At 43.0% G+C, this 22,640-nt stretch overlaps 1 protein-coding gene across 4 annotated transcripts in view; it reads left to right on the forward strand.

Moving 5' to 3' along the window:
• Positions 1-1,834: 1,834 nt before the first annotated feature.
• Positions 1,835-22,640, forward strand: part of SCAF8 (SR-related CTD associated factor 8) — a 152,314-nt gene continuing 131,508 nt past the window's right edge. For 2 of the 4 annotated variants that reach the window (XM_045009404.1, XM_045009406.1), the window contains exon 1: positions 18,935-19,624. In XM_045009404.1, the coding sequence (XP_044865339.1) occupies positions 19,064-19,624 (561 nt within the window). In that variant the 5' untranslated portion in view covers positions 18,935-19,063. Of the gene's footprint in view, positions 1,850-18,933; positions 19,625-22,640 lie in introns of those variants that run through there. The other 2 variants (XM_045009407.1, XM_045009405.1) reach the window with 2 other exon arrangements.

The raw sequence follows: 22,640 nt of genomic DNA on the forward strand, positions 1-22,640 counted from the left end.
TTCCTCTGAACCATCAGAGATGGCTACAGCTGAAGATGGGATACTGGGTGGGGTGGCTCTGAGGTGTCACCAAGCATTCTCTCTCAGGTGGCTGGCAGGCTGGTTCTTGTTCACATGCTCAGGGTCTAAATGATCACAATACGTGGAATCAGAAAGGAATTTTTCCACAGGTCAGATTGGAAGTGACCTCGGCGAAGAGAATTGCCTTCCTCTGCAGCATGTGGGTGCAGGGTCACTTGCTAGGATTATCTGGGTATATCTCACTTAGTTCCCTGCCATTGCAGGGGCCTTGGGCATTGATGCACCTTGGTCCCTCCTTCTGTCCCTATGGCATGTAATAGTCTAGTCTCCTGTAATACTTTGGTCTAATTTGCGTTGTTGTGTTTAGTGCTGGGTGGTGTTGGTGGCCTGTGAAATACAGGACGTCAGACTAGATAATCTGGTGGTCCCTTCTGGCTTATACTTTATGACTCTGAATTCACACTAATAGTATGTTCCGTCATTTTCAAAGAGCTTTAGGAATGTTAATTAAGACTCACAACATGAAGTAGAGAAGTGTTACCACCATTTCACAGGTGGGCATATGGAAGCCCAGTGGGGTTAAGTGACTTTCCCAAGGTAAAATAAAGTCTGAGCTATGCTGGCAATAGAACCCTGAGCTTTTGGGTTCATGCTATCAGGTCAACGACAGTTTTGCATAGAAATGTAGACTTTAATAGTGTTTTTTCCAATGAGAAACACTGTGTTAGATGATTTTTGTAAGATTTGGCATTAATTTTGAAGTCAATACATTTTTCCCCTCAAGCTTCATGAACACCAGGTTTTCCATTACCCACAGATGACAAAACTTAACATATCTAAAGGCACAGCTAAATACTGCCGATTTTCTACCCCAATAGGCAGAGTTTTGTCACAAGCTGGTTGGCCCTTTGAGGGAAGTCAGGCTTAGCCTTGTCCATGAGGATCAGCTACCCTCTTGGCTGGATCCTAATTGGCTGGGGATCAGGAGACCTTGGATAATGATTGGACCCAACTAAGAGTTTTCACAAAAGGCTGAGAGCTCAGTTAAGATGGGGAAAGAAGCTTGAAGAGGGAGTTAATACCTGAGTGACCCTGAAAGGAAAAGGTAGCAGGGGTGAAGGAGACTTTCTAAGTGGGCTCCACAGGCAGGTAGCCCTGGGAATAGACTGGAGTTGAGGATTCAGACTAAGCAAAGAGACCTAGGAGGATGGATACCCAGGAGAGATGGGGTGCAGGGGTTCCCTCTTGCTGGAAGAGGAGCTAGCCCTATGGTGGGACTTGAAAAGGGGCAAGGTTCCAAGGAGGTAGCCTTGTGTGTCGGCGTTCAAGAAAAGGAGCAGAGAATTTGGGAGAGCCCAAATGGAGTAAAATCACAAGCCCAGGGTGGACAATAGTAGCCTAGGTTTTGTTTGGGGGTGGGGGTTGAATCCTGCTAGGGAGAAACCCAGGAACTTGCCCCTCTGAAAGAAGAGGGGCAATAAGGAATAGTTCAAAAGGGGTGGAAGACTGTATGAATGACTAGTATTGTGTTGATTTAGTTGGGTTTGGTCCTGCTTTGAGCAGGGGGTTGGACTAGATGACCTCCTGAGGTCCCTTCCAACCCTGAGATTCTATGATTCTATGATTCTATGGATGCTGCTTATTTGGGATATTAGTACCCTATGAGAGGTGAAGCTGTGTGTGACCTGGCTGGAGGGTTGAATCACAGAGAGAAGTGGACCAGCAGTAGAGCTAGAGTGGCTATCAGCAGGGAGTGCCCCTGGAAGAAAGCCTGCATGCGAAACCAGCTACAAGTGAACATGCTGGCTGGTGAGTGACTCCTCTACAGGTACATAAAATATGCCCAGGAACAGACTAAAAGTATAGGGTTTCAAATAGTAGAATTTGGGGGTAGGCTGTAGATGGAAAATTTAGTTGGACTTTTTAGACCAAAAATGTATATTGTGTTACCAAACAGAAAAACATGCTAATGAAATATCAAGGCAATATTTTAATGCTGGAATAAGATTTTGCCTTTGCATCCATAAACACCAGAAAAAAATCCTAATAAGAACAAAGTCACTAAAAATTTGTGAGAGAAGGAAACTATAGGTTAAAGTTACACTTTAACAAACCCAACCATTTCAAATTACCACAGGGAAATACAAAATTAAGTTACCCCAAACAGACTTAGCTCTACCTCTTGTTTCCGTGCCCAAATTAAAAACATAGCCTTACATCTACACACGGCAGAACTTCTACATTGAGACCATGGACCATATATCCACCTCATACTGTCCTCTATGCCCGTGGTCCTGACCATTTTTATGTCTGTGCTCTACCAAAGCCATCAGATTTGGATCAGAGAAAAATCAAAAGGGTGTCTGGTGTGAGCTGCTACATGAGGAAGTGACTATAGGTGCTGGTGCTTCTCTTCTCCAGGCTGTGCAGCACTGACTTACTAGGCAGTACAAGTATCATTCTAATGGCATTACTTCCCCTGGCTCCGGAGCTGAGTCTGGAACTGGGCAGGAGCTAGTGAGGCATAGGAAAACAGAAGAGGTGGGGAGAGAGAGCCCTGTTGGGAGTAAGAGAGGGCAGCTATGCTTCTTTCTGGAGAAACTGGGCCCAGTGATGAAAGTAGACTTGAAAAGAGAAGGAATGATCACAAAAAAAGGAGTGGGAGTTCCTCCTTTGCTTTAGCAGAGGAAAGAGAGCTATGATTCACCCTTTCGCCCACCACCGTTTCCCCTACCTTTACCATCTGGTTGGACCTTGTTATAGTCATCAGGAGATATAAAAGATTGCTCACTTATGGGATAGAAAATAGTGCAAAAGTGAGTGTACATCAGCAAAGGTGTAAGTGAAGGATTTCTCCAGGAAGCTGTGAGCTTATTTTTTAAAGTTATTTGCTAAATCTCATTCTTTTATAAAGAGCTGTATAAGGGAGAATTATGGCTCAGTAATAATGTTTGAGTAACGTAAAAAAAACCACCCAAAACTAAATAACCAGAATGATCAAAGTGGGATATCACATCACAGAATGAGAGAATAGAATGGGAGAAAGAGACAAGAAAGGGAATCCAGTGCAGATATCAAAAATAGGATACTTTAATTTTAAACCCCATAAAATAACTAAAATTCTGGTAGAAGTTTTACAGGGTCATCTTGGCTTAAGGAGCAGTTTTAACATTTATTAGCCCATTTGAGGTTAAGTTATTCTACTTTGGACCATGTTCCACAGAAGCTGGGAACTAACTTTATACTCTCATGGTTGCTCTTTTTTGATTCAGCCAATGAGTCCTCTCCACTTTTCCATGCTTTATGGCTAATGGCATTGCATTCCCACCACTAGCAAGAGTTATGTGAAGGTAGACCAGTAGCACTCACATGACCTAAAATGGAGTCTAGCATTACAATCAACTGCAGCTAGTTTCACCTGGTTCTAAGAGGAAAATATTCTTCCCTAAGATAGGAGTACCCAGACCTCCACTTTTTATAGTGTGATGCTGAAAGGAAGTGGAGAAAGCAACCAGTTGTGTAATGAGCGGCACCCTACAGTTGCATTCTTTTTTCTCCTTAGGATTTTATAGTATGAGGAGTATCTAACATATGATGTGTGGCCTCCCCGCCGCAACTAGGATGTCATTCTCATCTCTTTTGGTGGATAAACTTTGCAGCACAAGGGCTGCATTGGCAACTTGCCAGGAGTTTGAGCACTGCACTTAATTTGCAATAAAGTACACAACAGTGTCTATTTGACTTGTATCTTCCTTGCTGGATGAACAGAACTCATTTGTTTTATGTTCAGCAGCAATAAAAAAGTAGTTTAGCTTTGTCCTTAAGTGGCAATCATACACTGTTTTTCTTGTGTTCCTGATCCATGTTCAATAGGCCTTCTGTATAACCAAGTTTGAGGCTAAGTGGTGGGAATAATGAAATATCAGTAACATTGCAGCCACCCAGGGCCTGATCCTGCAGTTGGATCCACAAAGGTGGATGGTTGTTTGTGCTTACAGGAAGCCTCATTTACATTACTCACTGGAGTAAAGCCATGCAAATGTGTTAATATTTCTAGAATCAGGCCCTCAGATACGATGAATGTGGTATAAACACTCAATACATACATTCAATAATTTTTCTTCAGATGCTTCTCTATACCAAAAGTTTAGCAAAAATCCTAATACAGTAATCTGACACCTTGAAAAGCTACCATAATGATTCTAAAATAACTAAATACACAATGAAAAGCCTTAATCCTGCTGAGCTACTTGCCTTTTGAAAAACAAATGTAAACAGCAAGTTTCACTCTGAAAATCATAGTATGACTGATTTTTTTCAAAGAAAAAGGTTTATTTCAGTTTCCTGAATGATGTGATTCTGAAACAAAAGAAATTAAGAGTTTTGAGGGGAGTTATTCAGCGTATACTTGCCCTAAAGAGCTTAGATCAGCTGCACAGATTTCTGAAATTGGCCTCTCGCTAATTAACTCATGTATACGGGTCATGCTACACAGGGCAGATTTGGTCACCTTTTATTGTCCTTTTTTTACTACTAGGGAAACATGCAACTGTGAAACATCTGTGTTACGCTATTTTTTTTTTACAGTTGTCTGCTCATTTTTTTCATAATGTTTACTATACTGTTTCTTGCATTAATATACTTAGTCTCCTAGCTTTTTAATTGAGGCTTTATTTTATTTTATTTTGAATATTCAGTGACTCTTGATGTATGTGTTGTGTGAGTTCCAGTCTCTTTGGTTGTATTTGGTATATCATTTATTTTGAGATAGCATCAGCAGTAATGATTAGTGTCTGGGTTCCTTTAATTAAAGCTGGTGCCAGCAACTGTAAGATGAAAGATCCTCCCCCCTCCCCCCAAAAGCAGGCCTTACCAGCAAATGCTGTAGCTAGAACTGACAGATCTTATGCTTGGTTATTATGCACTCTATCCATGTAGAAACTCAGTCATGCGGCATTAGGTTGGGCACAAAGTAGAGATGAGCACACCTCAAAAGGTTCACTGATGTAAAGTGAAGCCTCAAGATTCACCAATAAGTCAGTTTCATTATTATGACTATAGTAGCCTCCAGAGGCCTCAGTTGAGATCAGAGTCCTAGTGTAAATTCTCTGGGATAGGAATTGTTTCTTACTAGACGACTCAGGCCTCCCCCTACTGAGGGAGCACAATCTAAAGGGGAAGCCATGTGACACCCCCCCTCACCCTGCACTGCCATGCTCTCCTTGCCCCACATTACCTGTGGCAGGGGGGAGAGGGGCTGTGTCCTTCTCCTTCTTTGCCTCCCCCTTGGCATGTTCGCTGCTTTCCCTAGCAGCCAGGCGGGGTCTGGGATGGATCTGCTTCTGCCAGAGAGACCCTGGTTGGGAGGCAGTGGCAGCCCACTCCCTGCCTGGGTTCAGCTTCAAGGGAGTCAGGGACAGGGGCCTTGCGAGCCTCCTCTGCCCCCCGCCATGTTTCCAGCTCACTTGGCCCCTGTCCCCGGCAGCTATGGTGGCAGTGGGTCACCCCCCGCCCAGGCCCTGCTGCTGGGGACAGGGGCAGAGAGAGCCGAGCCCCTCCTCCCCTGGCATGCTCGGCTCCTGTCTCTGTCAGCTGAGACCCAGCAGGGAGCAGGCCATCGCTGCCTCCCAGCCAGGCTCTCTCAGGCAGAAGTGACTTCGTCCCACTCCCTGCCCCGCTGCTGGGGAGGGCGTGGGAGGGAAGAGCTGTGAGAAGGCCCAAAGCCCATGTAGAGGCACAACACCTTTATGCAGGTGGCCCTGGCAGATCTCCGCAGCCCCTGAGATGTGTTTGGACCTCACAGGGTCTGTAGGCTGCATCTCTGGCTTTCCCTGTATATGAAGATAGTGATACAACCCTTCCCTCCAGTGGAAAAAATCTGAAGAACCTCCAGAAGGGGACCTACATGGAATTTCCATGGCTCCTTTGTGGCTGCCTCTGCATAGGAACAAGATCTGACCCCATGTATCCATTTTACATGAACACTGTTTCAACACTGTCTAAGAATATCCGTTATTTTTTTTGTAGGGTCATGTGGCTTGCCCATGTACTGTCATTAAACATTAAATATTTCTGATGTTAACAATGTCTGCAATTTAAATGAAAGTAAAAGGAGAAATTAAGCTTACACGACTTCTCTATTTTCATGTTTGTATAAAGAAAACTTCCAGTAACTGAAACACTAGTAGGCTTATGATGAAATTCTGTCTATGCATGTGCAACTCCCAATAAAATAAGTGAGTGTCTCATGCAGCTACCAGAAGGCAATATTTGGTCTGCAGTATGTGTAAAGTCTACATCAGTACATAGCTAATTGTAAGTTGGGGGTTAGAAGCTTGAATTCTATCGTTACTGGGTTCTGCCTCTCAGGAAAGGAGACCTAAAATCTGATAACATCTAAAGAGCCTTTCCTTCTGTTCTGTCCTAGTCAGTAAACTGACATAAGTGGTATTCAAAGGTTTCATAAATTCAAACGACACAAAAACTCTCTTCTGTTCAGTATAGACTTATTCACTAGATGTCACTGTTGTCCTTCCCATGATAAACAGTCTAACCATTCCTATATATCCTTAGCAGCTGTTTTTCTTATTATATGTAGTCTTGTTGTAGCTGTGTTGGTCCCAGGATATTAGCAAGACAAGGTGGGTGAGGTAATATCTTTATTGGACCAACTTCTGTTGGTGAGAGAGGTCTTCTTCAGCTCCATGTAAGCTCAAAAGCTTGTCTCTCTCACCAACAGAAACTGGTCGAATAAAAGATACACATTATATTGGCCGGGGGGGAACAACCTTCCATTTGCTGAAAGGACCCACTGGCCTGTAGCATGTGCTACTAAAGTTATTTTAAATACAGTATGTAGAAATTCAAACTTATCAACTTCTATTTCTCATGTGGGTGAGAAGAAATTAAGGTGTTAATAAGAGTTGCTCAGGAAAACTTATATAATAGATAACTGTACCTCAGTATCTCTTAATACTAGGGGAAACCGTGGTGATAAAGTTCTCAGAACTTGCATTTAATCTTTTTTTGTATAACAGATTATAAAAGGTGTAAAGAACGAACCCAGGTTAAAATAAATAACTTGTGTTTTAGGAGTAACTTGGATTGTTTTAGCTGGAAAACTTGTATAAATCTAGGCTGCTTGTTTACCATTTATATTATATGTTTACTTTTTGCCCTTCATTTAGTTTCTATCATATCAATATAGTATCTGAGTGCCTTACAAAGTAAATATATGTATTGGATTGACAATACATACAGGACCAACAAACATCATTTGGATAATAAAAATAGACTAGTTTCTTGCCAATTTATTTTCATGCACTAGTATAAAACTGCAATGTCTAGTTTCTAAAAAGAAGTCTTCAGTGAATGTAAAACTGTTTTTGGTTTGTAAAAACCTTTTCACATTTAAAAAAATGAAACTTACAGTTAAAGGCCTCAACAGCATTTTGGAAATGGAGGTGCTGTACATAATGGTACAGCAAACATAAGCAGGCATACTTCATTAGCAGAATCTATTTACTTAGCAGGATTAGGTATATCAGAAGTTCCTATATCAAAGATAAACAAATAGAGGGTTTAGGATTTTGCAATAAAGTGGATGCCAGCATTTAATAGAGACAGACCACTTATGTTTTTTATTCTAAGCAATATATTTAGTTATTGCTATTTCCTCTATAGGCAGACAATATGTTATTGCAACTATTTTCTAACATAGTCTGGATTAAAACTCAAAGGAGCTTAGAAGCCAGTTCTGCCACGATTTACACTCTGTGTGCAATCCAAGGAGCTTGTCCAAACACTTCTCTTATACCATTTTAATTATATCAGTTTAAAACTAGCGTGGTCAAAGGGGTACAACCCCATAATGTGCCTGCAGTTACACTGGTATAAAGCTACTTATATTGACATACACCTCTACCCCGATATAACGCTGTCCTCAGGAGCCAAAAAAACTTACCGTGTTATAGGTGAAACCACGTTATATCAAACTTGCTTTGATCCATTGGAGTGTGCAGCCCCACCCCCCTGGAGCACTGCTTTACCACGTTATATCCGAATTCATGTTACATTGGGTCATGTTATATCAGGGTAGAGGTGTAGTTTATTCCTCAAAATGTAGAGGAATAAGTATAATGTATCTGTGCCAACAGTATGAGAGGCTCTCTATTTTGGGTTTAAAAACAAACAAACCCCTAACTGAAAGTTAAATTGGTACAAAAACGGTGTACAACTAGCTTTTCTGTTGTGACTGAGTAGTACTACTCACGGAATCACTCAGTAAATGGGAACCAGCCTCTTTGTGTTTGGTTTTTCATGCTTGCCACCTGCCAGACCTTTTGTAACCTAGGAAGCTGTTATTAGGCTGAGAGGCAGGGGAGAACTTTTTGATAAAGTGACATTAGTGCAGGCGAGACTTCCTGCTACTATCCATGACTGTGACTCAAGAGTACTTGGGTTATAAACTAGGGAAAATTCACCATGGACAGTGCATGTTTCAAAATGTCACACTCTGTAATTTTTTGATTTGGTTACAGATCTTAAAAGAAATGTTTTAGTACTCTGCAACAACCCCAGCTACGGTACACTATTCCTTATTCTAGTATTCCTTTTTTCTTAAATAAATTTGAGGTATCACTAGCAAACAAAGTTAAAGTAGATGTTATAAAGTGTGTGCTAACACTGCTGCAGGAAGATGCTGCTATTCTTTTTCAAAATGAGATCTCATTCATTTTGTTGAGTATTTACTATAGTCTACAAATAAAAATACCGTGTAATATTTTTATGGTCATTGACCTTCAGTACGTGCCTTACCCCTCCACCCTCATTAGTCAATTTGGTGTTCCATGAGGGGCCACTCATGCAAGAATAATGACAATTTACTACTAAAGAGAAGGTCCTTACTTCCTATTAAAATTTGAAAGCCATTTGGACAAACAATTTGCATCATGGAATATTTTCTGAAAGTAACCAGGCTGAGGCTCAAAAATTTTCTGGTGAGGGTCCTGTTCTTAATTCCTTTGTGCCTAGTCATGAGGATAGGTCGGCTTAAGCCTTGCAAATAAGGACAGCTAATGTGATATGGGTTAGAGACTTGAAGTATTTGAGTTAGCTATGCCATAGGGCTGTTTAGGGCTCTGTAGTTTGGTAGATTCTGGTCTATTTCCAGCTCTGCCACTGGCTGACCTTGGAAAATGCACTTCACCTCTCTGTGCCTTAGTTCCTCATCTACAGAAGAGGGATAATGCTACTGATTTTCTTTGTAAAGTGATATTATTACAGATTTGTTTTTAGATACATGGAAGTAAAATGTCATCTACTGCAAAGTATGGTGCACAAATGTAATTATTTTCAGAAAATGAGCAGCCACTTCCTATGTTAGATGAAGCCTCCAAGTGGCTTTTCTATTGTGTTGCATTCATTGTTGGCCTGGGGGTAATGAAGGCATGTAGGAGTGGGGTGAGCTTCACAACTGCAATCTCTTGGATAGCTAAGGGCTTAAAAGGTGTTTCTAGCCATTAGAGGACCACACACTCTGGGTATGTTTACACTATGAGATGGAGGTGTAAATTCCAGCTTCAGATGTACCCACATTAGCACTGATCAAGTTAGCATGTTAAAAATAGAGGGTAGCCATGGCTGTGTGAGCAATAGGAGGGGCTAAATACCCCCAAGTAGGTACCGAGCATCTTGGATGGGTATGTACTTGAGGTGGCTAGCCCCTCCTACCACTTGCACTGCCTCCGCTGCACTCTATTTTTTTTAGTGCACTAGCTCAATCAGAGCTAGCACAGGTACATCTTCTCAAGCTTGAATTTACACCTCTAGCTTGAAGTGTAGAGGTGTTAGTTACTTCTGCAGGCTAAGCTCCTTGTATGTACTGGGACTTCTTGCAATCCTCCATTTCTTACCTACCCACTCCCCAAACCCACACCCACAGAAGCTGCATATGTGCCACCCTTCAGTCACTTCAATTTCAGGGACTCCTTGCAAGCCCTGCCCCCTTCCTATCCCTTCTACCCCTCCCCTGCCCGCCAATGCCAGTGGCTCCCTGTGCCTTACTTCCCACCATTATTATTATTTTGTCCTGTCAGAGAGAAGTCATTCAGATTGTCAAAACATTTTCAACTCTATTGGGATGATGGGTAAACTGAGGGGATATTGTTATGCATGAAGATGTTAATGACTGTCATCAACAGATTCTTTGATCTATAGATAACTACCGACCTAGCTGAAGCCGATGAGCTGCTGACCAGATCCCAGGGGCTCTGTTCCCCATTTCCCCCTTCTGGTTTTCTGGCGTTCACCAAAATCCAAGAGGCTTCTGCCTTTTGATGACTAGAATGTTACCTGAAATTTCAGAATTGATTAGATGCAATGTTCAAATTATACACAGAAATTATATATTGTGTTTTCCATAGAATTAAGCAGATCAAGTTTCTGTACCTATGGTTTGGGGTTTATATCTAACTACTGAATGTTACACAGTAACAGTCACTTCTTAACATTTTCTATAGTAACAAAGTCATAAAGTCTTAACTAGCAACATCTGATCTTTCTTTTACATTGTACCTTCTCTCTGTCCTTATCTTAAATGCCCGGATGTCCAGCTGTCTCTGAGCCCTGGTGTTGTAGCTTTATCAAGTACTGCTGCCACTAGGCCCTTCTGCCTGCTCCCAATTGCTGTGCTGAGCATGCCTGTGCAAATGTTCATTCCACCAACTCCCTGTTATTTCAGATAATGTATCTCTCTACCATAAGGTGTATAATGGGGCACCCCAACCATACCTTGTAATCTAGTGTGGGACATGACCCAGTTCATTGAGGAAGTGAATGGTAGGAAGGCATCATATTGCATTGATGTGGACCTGATGTCAGCAAGGGGCAAGGCTAGGGTAACCAGATGACTTTTGGGAGATACGAAATGGGAAATGTGGACAGAACCCTGGCATAGCTAGAATTGGCTTGGGGACCGGCAAAATCCTGGAGTGATTAGATTTAGCTATTGGAAGCAACTGGTGTGCACCATATATTCTATCAAAATTAAGGGGATGGCAGGTGCAACATGTGTGTTCTGTTTGCATTTACCAAAGTACATAGCATCAATAAGCAGTTAATTTGTAAATACAAATATTGCAAAGAGAATGTTCTGCAGTTAATGAGCACTCTGACTTTTGTATCATGCCAACTGTGACAGGTGAGTTTTAAACTGTATTTGTTGAATGAAACAAACCTCAGCCATTCCCTTATTCTTTGTCTTCTGCACTTTTGTAAAGATAGCTCTCATGGTGGAGATACATTAAACATGGTTCTGGACCAATGACGCTGCAAGAGATTTTGTTCATTTTCATATTAACCTGAGGTAAAACTAATCCATGGGATATATATACTTAATTCGTTTTACTCAGTTTAGTGTGGGATGTTGTGCTCTGAGATTTGATACAAAAGGTTGTCTAGAGCCGCATCTGACATTCTGATTTCATCATTGCATATTTGTTTAAAAAACCTACAATGGATGTATGTTCTCCCAGGGCTCATTTGTTAACTTTAAAGGAATCAAAAATACTTGAATAAAACAATGGGAAAGGATTTCATCTACTACCCTTCTTAATTATCTGTGACAATGAAGAGAACAATGGATCGAATGAGACTTTCATCTTTTCCGTTCACCTTTTGAGGCTTGAATGACTTTGCTGAGGTCAGTAGTGTCATATCTGTTTGTCCTAAGAGATTGGCAAATGGACTCCTGTTTTTGCAGCCTCCGATAACAAGTTTGTTATTTCATGATAAACGTCTGAGATATACAACAGAGTTTGAGCATATACTTTGTCCTGGCAGGCAAGAGAGAAAGGTGGAGGTAAGCCAAAGACCAGGAGAGCCAAATTATGAATTGTAAAGAACTGGCATGCCTGGCTGCCAACCAGTCTGTTAAAAGAAACCCAAACCCAAGGTAATAAGATGCATTTTCAGTCCCAGGTATCTCCAGCATTCTTATTCAAGGCTTTACTACTGTTTGTTTGCCTGCTGTTTTATAACCAACACAGTCCTGAATAGGTGTTTCTTTAAAATGTGGGAGTTATAGCAGAAAGTATCACTGAATTCTCCATAAAAGTCCCCTCTAACTGAAATGGTTTTAACACTTGAACCCACTTTATAAAAGGTTTATTTTAATAAATGGAATTGAGTGACTAATCCCTCTTTTACTTTCATAAGTGTTTCTTCACTATACGTATATTAATAAAGTTACATTTAGTTCTTTATTGCAGTCTGAGCACTTCTACAGAAAAAATGTTTCCACACACTACCACTCGGAATCCTATGAATATTGACAAATATGTCTAGAATTACTTAGAATCTGCCTGAATGCTGGTTCTCCCACCCTTATTTTATCTGCATGCTGAGATCATGAGGGTACTCTCAGTTACAGCTTTCATAATGCTTATATCTTGTTGCAACTAAACAGATGATTGCTATAGCAAACCTGCCTTCTGACTTGCAGTTTAGAGAGCTTTCTTATTAGAGAGTAGTAGAAACAAATGTGGCATATGAAACAGTAATAAACAGTGTTTACTTACCTGGCTACTAAAGCTTAACATCTGGGATGCAGCAGTGCAGAGTTAAACTTTGAGACTGGGGCTCTGTCTAAACTAAGACAGTTTTAGAAACACTGAACTAATGGTAATAACATTGGGAACTTTAGTGTGGGTATGGTTAGACTGCCAGAACAGTTGCCAGCATCATGTTTTCTAAACCTTCTGGGAGCAAGTTGAAATGACATGGTGCTGAAAACACTTTCTAATTCTCTGTGACATGAGCATGCAATTTCCTTTGAATTCAATGGGAATCCTATGTGTATGCATCTGAGGGCAGAATTTGGCCTCTAAGTTAAGGATGTTTCAAGTTCTGAATGTATTTTTTGGGAATCAAAGTCATCACAATGTGACTTCAGCAATGTCATGACAGGATGCCTGAGGGATGACAGCATCACACATTGCTGCAACATCAAGATGTTAAGATTGGATGAGGTTTGAGAGGGTGGGACCTAACTTTGCTAGAGGCTCTCAAAATACTAATGCCAGCTAGACTAGCATGGATGAGTGTGGTCACACGTACAAAAGAAAGATACTCTTATTTAGCCCTTCCCTCCCTAGAAGGGCAAACACCACATTTCTGTGCCTCCTGGTATGTTAAGGGAAGCTTTCTTACAGAAAGGCATATATAAATATTCCCAATTCTTCGCTGGAGGAAATTGGAGATGTCTGCAAAAAGCCAAGAAAAAGTTGCCCTTAACCACTGGACTACAGTTGTATTTCTCTCCCTCTCTCTTGCCCGATGAGTGTTCCAATGAGGATAAATCATTAAATAATCATGAGGCTAGAGAGAGAGTGGGAATGAGTCTATAGCCCAGTGGTCAAGGCACCCTCCTGGGAGATCCTGGATCCAGTTCCTTTGCTCCAAGCACTCTTTATTCACAGTAGAATAGCTTCAACAGGAGAGCGACTAAGAGAGCCCCCGCATCAGAATATCCCATAGCCCAGTGGTTAGAGAACTCTCCTAAGAGGTGGGACATCTCTGGTTGAATCCTTTCTTCCCCTCTGGCAGAGATGGGGGGAGGGAGGGGAATTGAACCTGGGTTTCTATAGGCCAGGCAAGTACTCTAACCACTGGGCTAAAAGTTATAAGTTAGCATCACCAACATCTCCATCTCTGGTGGCCAGATTTTGAATGGGACCTGATCTGTTAGGCATGATTAGAGGCTGCCTATTGGATTGGCCCCTGCATGTGAGATAGGTGGTCAAATGCCTACCTTTGCCTCGTTCATGATTCACTCGGAGGGGAGAGGCAGCAGAGCATATACTCAGAGGTAGAAACTTAGACACCAAGGGAATTTTTACTGTGAAATTAGGTGCTGCATGAGTTTAGGCACCTACAGGGTTTGGCTTCAGTTTTGTGGATTCCAGTGGAGCCAACACTGGGATTTAGGTGCCTAAACCTTAGAGTTAGGTGCCTAAGTCTGTTCTTTAGGCACCTAAGTCTCTTTGTAGATCCCAAATTAAAATTGTCTGTCTAAATGTATTGGAGAGAGAACGTCATCCAGTAGGGTTGGTCCATGTGTCTTGAAGTGGGTTTTAGCCTGTTCCTCTGCTCCTCCTTTATCCAATGTGCACTTGCCTGTGCTGGAACTGCTCATAAGGATTCTGCAAAGGCAGCTAGGTGGGAGTTTTGTGGTTACTTCAAGGCCAGATTCAATGCAATTGCAAAACTATGCTGCTTTTGTAGTGTGGTATTCCACCAATTTTATGGGCAAAAGCTCAGAAGTCCAGCCTACCTTTGTTTAAAAAACAAACTAATATCCTATAAGAGTAATATGTTTACAATTACTTCAATATTAATTTTAGAATGTTTTCCAAATTGGTATACTTATTAATGAAATAAGCTAATAATTTTACTAGCTATGACTGTGATATAGTTAATCCAATGTAAAGTCTCTACAGCAATTCAAACTGATCTCTTGTTAAAACTATCAGATTTTCATAGGAAAAGAGAGAACAAAACTGAAGCAATGGTCCTGTCCTGAACAGCACAGTAAGTTGCCTTCAAATATGAGAACTATGTTTGGAGAAGAGATCTAATTTTGTCATCGGGTGCCAGCACATGACCATGAGACAAATTGGCACTTAGTCAACTGTTGGACACTATAGAAAATCCTTATATACATTTTGCCTTAAGTGAACCTGCCTTTAGAAATGCTTCAGTATGTTTCTATAATGAGGCTCTTAGAAGTGTGGTTTCAGTCTGGATCTGGCATGGTAAGATTTCATGTTTGTCTTAAGAAGGTCTATAATAATATTCTACGATTGTCACTCTAAAGCCTAAAATGTCTGACTCAGTATGAAGTGATGGAAACTGCTACAAGCATGGTTGAGGGTTCTTTCTATTAAGAATATCACCATGTTTAATCTTCACTTGGATTTGTGGTTTGTTACTGTCCAAGTTTTAATTTGTCAGCTACTTTACAAATTACAACTGTACAGGGTACAGATATAGTAAAGTATGTTTAGTGTATTTATGCCACACCAAGAGTCCTAGACCATTGTGGTATCACAGGTAACTCAATCAATCACCACCCTTACTCAACAGCTAATTTGCATGCAACAATTTCATGGTTGTATCAGGGAGATTGCACAGATGGTGGATTACTTGGCCCAGCTGCCACATCCAGCCCTGGTTTAGAAGCTACTAGTTTTATCTAACACTTACTTGGTTTACAATTAAAATCATTTTTTTCTGTCAGCCCTGCAGCCTTAAAATGGAATATGAAAGTCAAACAGAGTTCCATCTGGCTCGTATCATCAGTAATAAAGATTCTCTATGCTGAACTGTTGCACAGGTCTGAGGGCAATCCATTGATGCTAGCAAAGTTTAAGTGGGTGTACCCAAGAACAGAGTCTGGACCATGGGCAGCAGGTATTAAAGGCCAGGGCAAGCTAAGCCTCCCCTGACCTAGGCCATGGCCCACCCATGTTCCCCCTGGAGCCATGCCCTCCCTCCCTCTTTACCCAGAAACCAGTGGGGGTTCAGCTTCAGACAGCAGCCAGGGTGAGGGTCGGGCCAGTGGCCTGGCCTAGCACTGGTGGGAGGGCCAGCCAGCATGGCTGGGGCTGGCAGGCCAGGGCTCCTCTGGTTGCAAGGCAGGAGGTCTCGGGGCTCCTCCAGTCGTAGAGGGTAGGGCAGAGGGTGGAACAAGCGGGGCTGGAGGGCTAGCCTCCCTGAAAGGGGGGTGTTCACCTGTTGCCCATGGTCCGGACCTGCAGTTAAATCTTACTGAAAAATTCGAATACTGCACAGTTTATAACAATCTAGCTCACTCCCTAGTAAAAACTTCTGAGTTGTCAAACAAATCTGTCTTGGGCATCTTCAATTCATTCAATCTAGTCTACAGGTTTGATACAGGAGTGGGTTGGGTGAGATTCTGTGGCCTGCATTGTGCAGGAGGTCAGACTAGATGATCATAATGGTCCCTTCTGACCTTAAAGTCTATGAGTCTATGAATGTGGAAGCAAATATGTTGTGGAAAAGGCTACCATTTTTGCAGTCACTTTTCTGGAGTACAATGGTACTCTGAATTACAGCAATTGAGGAATCTAAGGATTTTTTCCTTAATGGTGTTGAGCTCTCAGAAATAGGCCACACCTTACCCCATGTGGTTCAGGGAATAAGCCTCTGGGCTTCAGTGGGTACTGAAGCTGGGGCTCCTATATGGTAAAGTAGAAACCCCTGGGCTTGGCATGCTTATTTTAAGCAGTCATGAAAATTTCTTGAGTTATGCTTTGGCTAGCAAAAGCAGAATCAGAAAGCGATATAATATTTTGTGAAGCTGGAGTTAACTGGTATGACTAAGCTAGTATCAACTGAACTCTTTTGGGTACAGGAAGTGTTAGCATTGTGTAGTAATGTGAGTGCAGGGAATAATCTCAGTGTGAGGATTATTGTAAATGTAGTAAGTTATCAATCTTGTGTATGTATTTAAAAACAAACGACATCCAAAGTTTCATAACTGATTGTTTGTTTGACATTTGAAAACATCTTTATATATATATATATATATATATATATATATAAACTTGATACTGTAGGTATTTTACTTAATGTCAGATTACTTATAATTTTATAATGTTTGTAAAGTATCTCCACTTTGGCTCTTAACATTTTTTTTAAGCTGCCTGTCTCCTTCCATCTCCTCTGTTAACCTTACACAAACTATTCATTCCCTAATACCCTTTGGGAGTCTATTTCCTCCACCCCCATCTCTCTGCATGCTCACTGGCTGCCTTCTCTGCACTTTCATGCACATGGTCTCCTTTTTATATTTTAATGTAGCTTTTAGAGTATTTTGAACAGAAAAAGTGATATCTATTGGTAAGTGCTAAATATTTTCTCTGTTCTCTTACTAGTTTTTCTTTTTGTTTCGCCTTAAAGAGAGCAACACTCACTATAATAGGTTTCTGTAGGGTTATCAAGTAGTAGTGCTTTACACATGGAAGGAAGGGAGAGGAAATTGACTAGAATTCTAGTCAGTATTCTTCTTCTGCAGTCCTTCCACATGTGCAAAGCTTTATCTACTTGATGCAAGGAAGAAACTTGAAGTTAAAGTACTAGGATTAGTCATCTTCCTTCTGCTGCTAGCTTTCTACTCAAGAAGCTGACCTCAAATTAAAATACTAATCAGTTTAAAGAGCAGCTCAACAAGTGACCTCATCCTCTTTAGTTACCATGTTGTATATTAAATAAAAAATGACATTTTAATATCATTCATTTTAACAGTATAAAACTTTTAGGGTTATAATTATAACCCTAATGTTTATCCTCCAGCATACATGCTTAAAGAACTTATAACAGAAGCTGCTTTCAAGAACAAATTTAAAAAACCTGAACAATTTCCAACTGGTAACTGTAATCCTTGCTCTTGCTATAACTGAAAAACTAAAGAGAAAATGCTACTTTAACCATTTGACATCACTTTAGGCCTGATCATGCTAGCCCTTATGTACCAGCTTATCTTTATCTACATGAGCAGTCCCATAGACTTCAGGGGCCTTAGGCATGTGTATAGATTCAAGTTTGTAGGGTCAAGGTCTCTGTGTATAGTCAGTTTCACTGTTACCCAGTGACAGAGTCGCATACAAAGCGGGGCATTTCTACACATGGAGGGATAGGAAGAACTTTCTTAACAACAAATGGGAAGACTCAGATCTAGCTAGGGCTTTTTTTTTTAAAATAAGGTTTACTTTATTATTTCATACTGGAAAAGGGTCCTGTTCTACTAAAATGCCGTACAAACATGGACAATCTAGATTGCAATTTTGTTCTTCCTTCTTTTCATGTTCTTTTTAGCTACCACTAGCATTTGGGGAGAGGGATAGCTCAGTGGTTTGAGCATTGGTCTGCTAAATTCACGTGTGTGAGTTCAATCCTTGAGGGGGCTGTTTAGGGAACTGGTGTAAAGATCTGTCTGGGGATTTGGCCCTGCTTTGAGTAGGGAGTTGGACTAAATCACTAGTCCCCAACCTTTTCGTCTGGCGGGCACCACACAAAGGACTGTGGCAGCGGTCAAGCATCCGCCGAAATGCCGCTGAATTTCTGCGGCATTTCAGTGATGACAATACTTGTCAGTGGCAAGAGGCATTGCTGCGACATTTCGGCAGATGCTCGACCACCGCCAGGACGCGGGCACTTTTAGATGCCCCCGTGGGCACCACTGTTGGGGACTGCTGGACTAGATCATCTCCTGTGGTCCCTTCAAACCCTAATATTCTATGATTCCTTCAAGGAAGGGCTGTCTGAAAAGGACACATCTCTTTTTAAATGCCTTCATGACAATATCATTGCTGTACTAGAAAGTCAATTTCACTTTATAATCATCTTAGCTCAGCTTCTGCCTCAAAGTTCATCTTGATCTTTAACAATTCTCCTCTGCAGTTTTTAAAAACATTTCCCTCCTTCCCCACTAACCACATTCCAGCCCTCCTTAAGTACAGAATTACTAATGCACATAAATCTAATTTGATGTGGTATAACAGAGGCTCTAAATGGATAGCAGTAGCCTCTAATCGCGAAAGCCAAAACGTGGTGGTGGTGAAAACATTGGAGAAGAGCACTGGACGCTCAGTCTCGGTAACTGGTGCGTGTGATCCATCCTTGTTTCTAGAAGGAAAGCACAGTGTGCCTGGTGCTGCCATCTACAATCCCAGGGCAGGCGCCAGGATGCAGTTCTTGCTCTGTTGTTCTTGGTCAAAATCCCCCCTTCTCTCGGGGTGAGATCGTTTGTCTCTTCCCCACCCCACTGTGCCGGGGCGTGGCGCGGGGAACGCAGCCGAGGGATTGGTGAGCCTGCCACAGGCAATGTTAAGGGGGCGGGGCAGAAATTAAGTTTCTCCTCACACGAAATAATCTGGTCTCCGTCTCCTTCCCTTTACCCCCCCGCTTTCCCATCACACCCGCGGGGCTGCAGAGCGAGCTCCCCGGGCAGTGACTTGAGATGACGGACCCTCTTCTTTCTGCCCGCTGCCTGCAGTACTCAGCCTCCGCCTGCAGGAGGCGCAGGCCCCCCAGGGAGCAGGCGCTTTTGCCAGAGCGACGTTCTGGAGGCCACCTCTATGGTCCCTGCTCTGCGAGGGCCGGGCTGGTGCGCGCGCGACCGCCAGGGGCCGCTCTGGCCGCCGCCGTCTCCGCTGCTCTCGGCTCCCCCGAGCTGCGCTGCCTGGAGCCCGGGTGTCCGCCATATTGGTGTCCGCGCTGCCTGCCTGTGCAGCTGCTGCGCCGTGTCCCTCCGTCTCGTCCCGGCCAGGCCGGGCCCGCGAAGCCGGCGCCGCAGGGCGGGAAGCGGGGCGAGGAGGCCGAGCGGGGCAGGGAGGAGACGGAAACGAGCGGGCCACGGGTCCCGCGCCCCCTGCGCCGCCCGCCATGGCGAGGAGGCCCGGCGGACCCTGAGAGAGACCAGCCCCCTCCCCGGCCCAGCCCAGCCGCCATCAGCGGAGACGAGCCGCCCGGCCCCCGCCTCTGCCTCAACATGGAGGCCGTGAAAGCCTTTAACAGCGAGGTCAGTAGCCGCTGCCGGGGATGGGCGCGGGGAGGAGGAGGGGGGGGGGGAGGAAGAGGCGCCCCTGGGCCTGGCCCCCTCCGCTGCGTGCGCGACTCGCCCGGCCGCCACCCCCGTGGGGCTGTGCCTGGGCAGCGCGGGGAGGAATCGTCCCTCCCCGGCTTCGGGTGGGCTTCGGGCTCCCCCTCGGCGGCTGGGGGTGGGGATCTCTCCGCCTTGGGGAGGAAGGACGGGGCATCTCCCCGGGTCTGGCGGCAGGGGCGTGCCACTGCCAGGGAGAGGGCGCAGCGCGGAAATCCCGTCCTTGCCCACGGGGCTGGGGAGATGGACGGGGAGGGTCTGTGTGCAGGTGGGATGGGGAGAATGGAAGGGAGATTTCTCCTTGGGAGGGGGGATGGTTGGTGGGGTCTAACTTCATGTGCTGTGGTGTTTGTACTAAGAGGGAACGGAATCCACCGGTTTCTCCAGGCCATGCAAGTCTCTCTCCTCCATTGAAGCTTTCGTGTTTCCTACCGCCCTTTCTGTCCGTTGTTACATACACATCCGCACACCTCAACACCCCTTAGACCGTGGTAATCAATTATTTTTTGTCAAGATCCAAATTTCAGGGTCAAGGTCTAGACTCCAGAGAAAATAATAAAAAAAATACTAACAATGATAAAAAGTAAATAAAAAGATTTCACTGTCCATTCAAAAGCATCTGGTGCTCTAGATTTGGCCCGCAGGCTGCCTATCGACTACCCCCACCTTAGACACTTTCAGGGATTCAATTTTTAATCAGGGAATAATCTGAAGATTCAGAGGGTTTTCTTGGTAACTGGGAAGTGGTATTTCTGCTGCAGTTAAACCAAGAACAAATTTCCCAATCTTTGTTTCATAGCACTTACGTGGGATATCAAGACATTGTCTACATTGGAAAAGGTCTCTAAATTGGCACCCGCAGTCAAGGTGTTGAAGCAGTATCTCAAGTTTTTCTTTGAGGCCAGTAGCTAAAGGTGCAGTTAAAGTGCAGGATCAGAGTCTGGGTCACCTTATTTTGCTCTTGGCCATTGCAGGAGTAGATAGTCAAGTTAAAAAGTTACATTTGTAATGAGGAAGGAAATTTGATTCCTGTTGTGAGGCCAACAGGAGATTTGATTATTCATATTGAAAGCTAATATGTGGTATTAGCTGTAATTTCCCGTACCTGTTTACATACATGTAAGAAAAAAGTGTGTGTGTGTGTGTATATGTAATGGTCTTTTAAATCAGTGGCGCTCAACCTTTCCAGACTACTGTACCTCTTTCAGGAGTCTGATTTGTCTTGCGTACCCCCAAGTTTCACCTCACTTTAAAAACTACTTACACAATCAGACATAAAAATAAAGTCTCACAGCACACCATTATTGAAAAATTGCTTACTTTCTTATTTTTACCATAGAATTATAAAATAAATTGATTGAAATATAAATATTGTACTTACATTTCTGTGTATAGTATATAGAGCAGTATAAACAAGTCGTATGAAATTTTAGTTTGTACTGACTTCACTAGTGCTTTTTCTGTAGCATGTTGTAAAATCAGGCAAATATTTAGCTGAGTTGATGTATCCCGTGGAAGACCTCTGCCTACCCCCAGAGGTACTCGTATCCCTGTTTGAGAAACACTGTTTTAAATTGTTCAGAGTGGTGTACTTTGCAATGAAAACTGCATATTAGAGCAGGAATAGTCCGTTATTTTTTGTGAAGGTCCAAATTTCTTGGTTAAGGTATAGTCAAGGTCCAGATTCCAGAGAAAATAAAAATAATGATAATAAGTAAATAAAACGATTTTGGGGTCTATTCAAATGCTCTGGTGGTACAGATTTGCCAGGATCTGCCTACTGACTCCCCTTGTATTAGAGCAGGGATGGACAACTTGAGCCTGAGAAGGAACCAGAATTTACCAATGTACATTGCCAAAGAGCCACAGTAATGTGTCAGCAGCCCCCCAGAAGCTCCTCCATCCTGCTCCCAGTGCTTCCCAACCAACAATCAGTGCCTCCCTTCCCTCCCTGCACCTTCCAATCAGCTGTTTCATGGTGTGCAGGAGGCTGAGGGGGGGGGGGAAGCGAGGGCACTGCAGGCTCAGGGGAGGGGGTGGAGTGGGGGCAGGCCCTGGGGTAGAGCCAGGGGTTGAGCAGTGAGCACCCCTCCTCCCCCTGGCACACTGGAAAGTTGGTGCCTGTAGCTCCAGTCCCAGAGTCGGTGCCTACACAAGGAGCCGCATATTGACTTTTGAAGAGCCGCATGTGGCTTCGGAGCCACAGGTTGGCCACCCCTGTATTAGATCCTGGAGCCTGTTGTCTCCTCCTGGTGTACGGCTAAGCTATGGGTTTATTTAGTGAAGTAATTTGATACTTTTTAAATACAAGTAACAATTAAATTTGGTTTATAGTAGAGTGGAGTGCCCAGCAGATTACCGCTACCAACTAAAATTAGAATATAGATTTTTTTGCAAAGTAGTTAGATCAGTGGTTCTCAGCCAGGGATATGTGTGCCCCTGGGGGTAGGTAGAGGTCTTCCAGGGGGTACATTAGCTCATCTACATATTTCCCTACTTTTATAACAGGCTACATAAAAAGCACTAGCGAAGTCAGTACAAACTAAAATTTCGTACAGACAATGTCTTGTTTAGACTGCTCTATACACTGAAATGTAAATACAGTATTTATATTCCAATTGATTTATTTTATAATTATATGGTAAAAATGAGAACGCAAGCAACTTTTTCAATAATAGTGTGCTGTGACACTTTTGTACACCTCTACCCCGATATAACATGACCTGATAGAACACGAATTCCGATATAATGCGGTAAAGCGGCGCTCCGGGGGGGCAGGGCTGCGTGCTCCATGGATCAAAGCAAGTTCACTGTAACGCGGTTTCACCTATAACGCGGTAAGATTTTTTGGTTCCTGAGGACAGCATTATATCAGAGTAGAGGTGTATTTTTATGTCTGATTATGTAAGTAGTTTTTAAGTGAGGTGAAACTTGG

Source organism: Mauremys mutica, chromosome 3, assembly GCF_020497125.1.
Source record: "Mauremys mutica isolate MM-2020 ecotype Southern chromosome 3, ASM2049712v1, whole genome shotgun sequence".
Classification (NCBI taxonomy): domain Eukaryota; kingdom Metazoa; phylum Chordata; order Testudines; family Geoemydidae; genus Mauremys; species Mauremys mutica.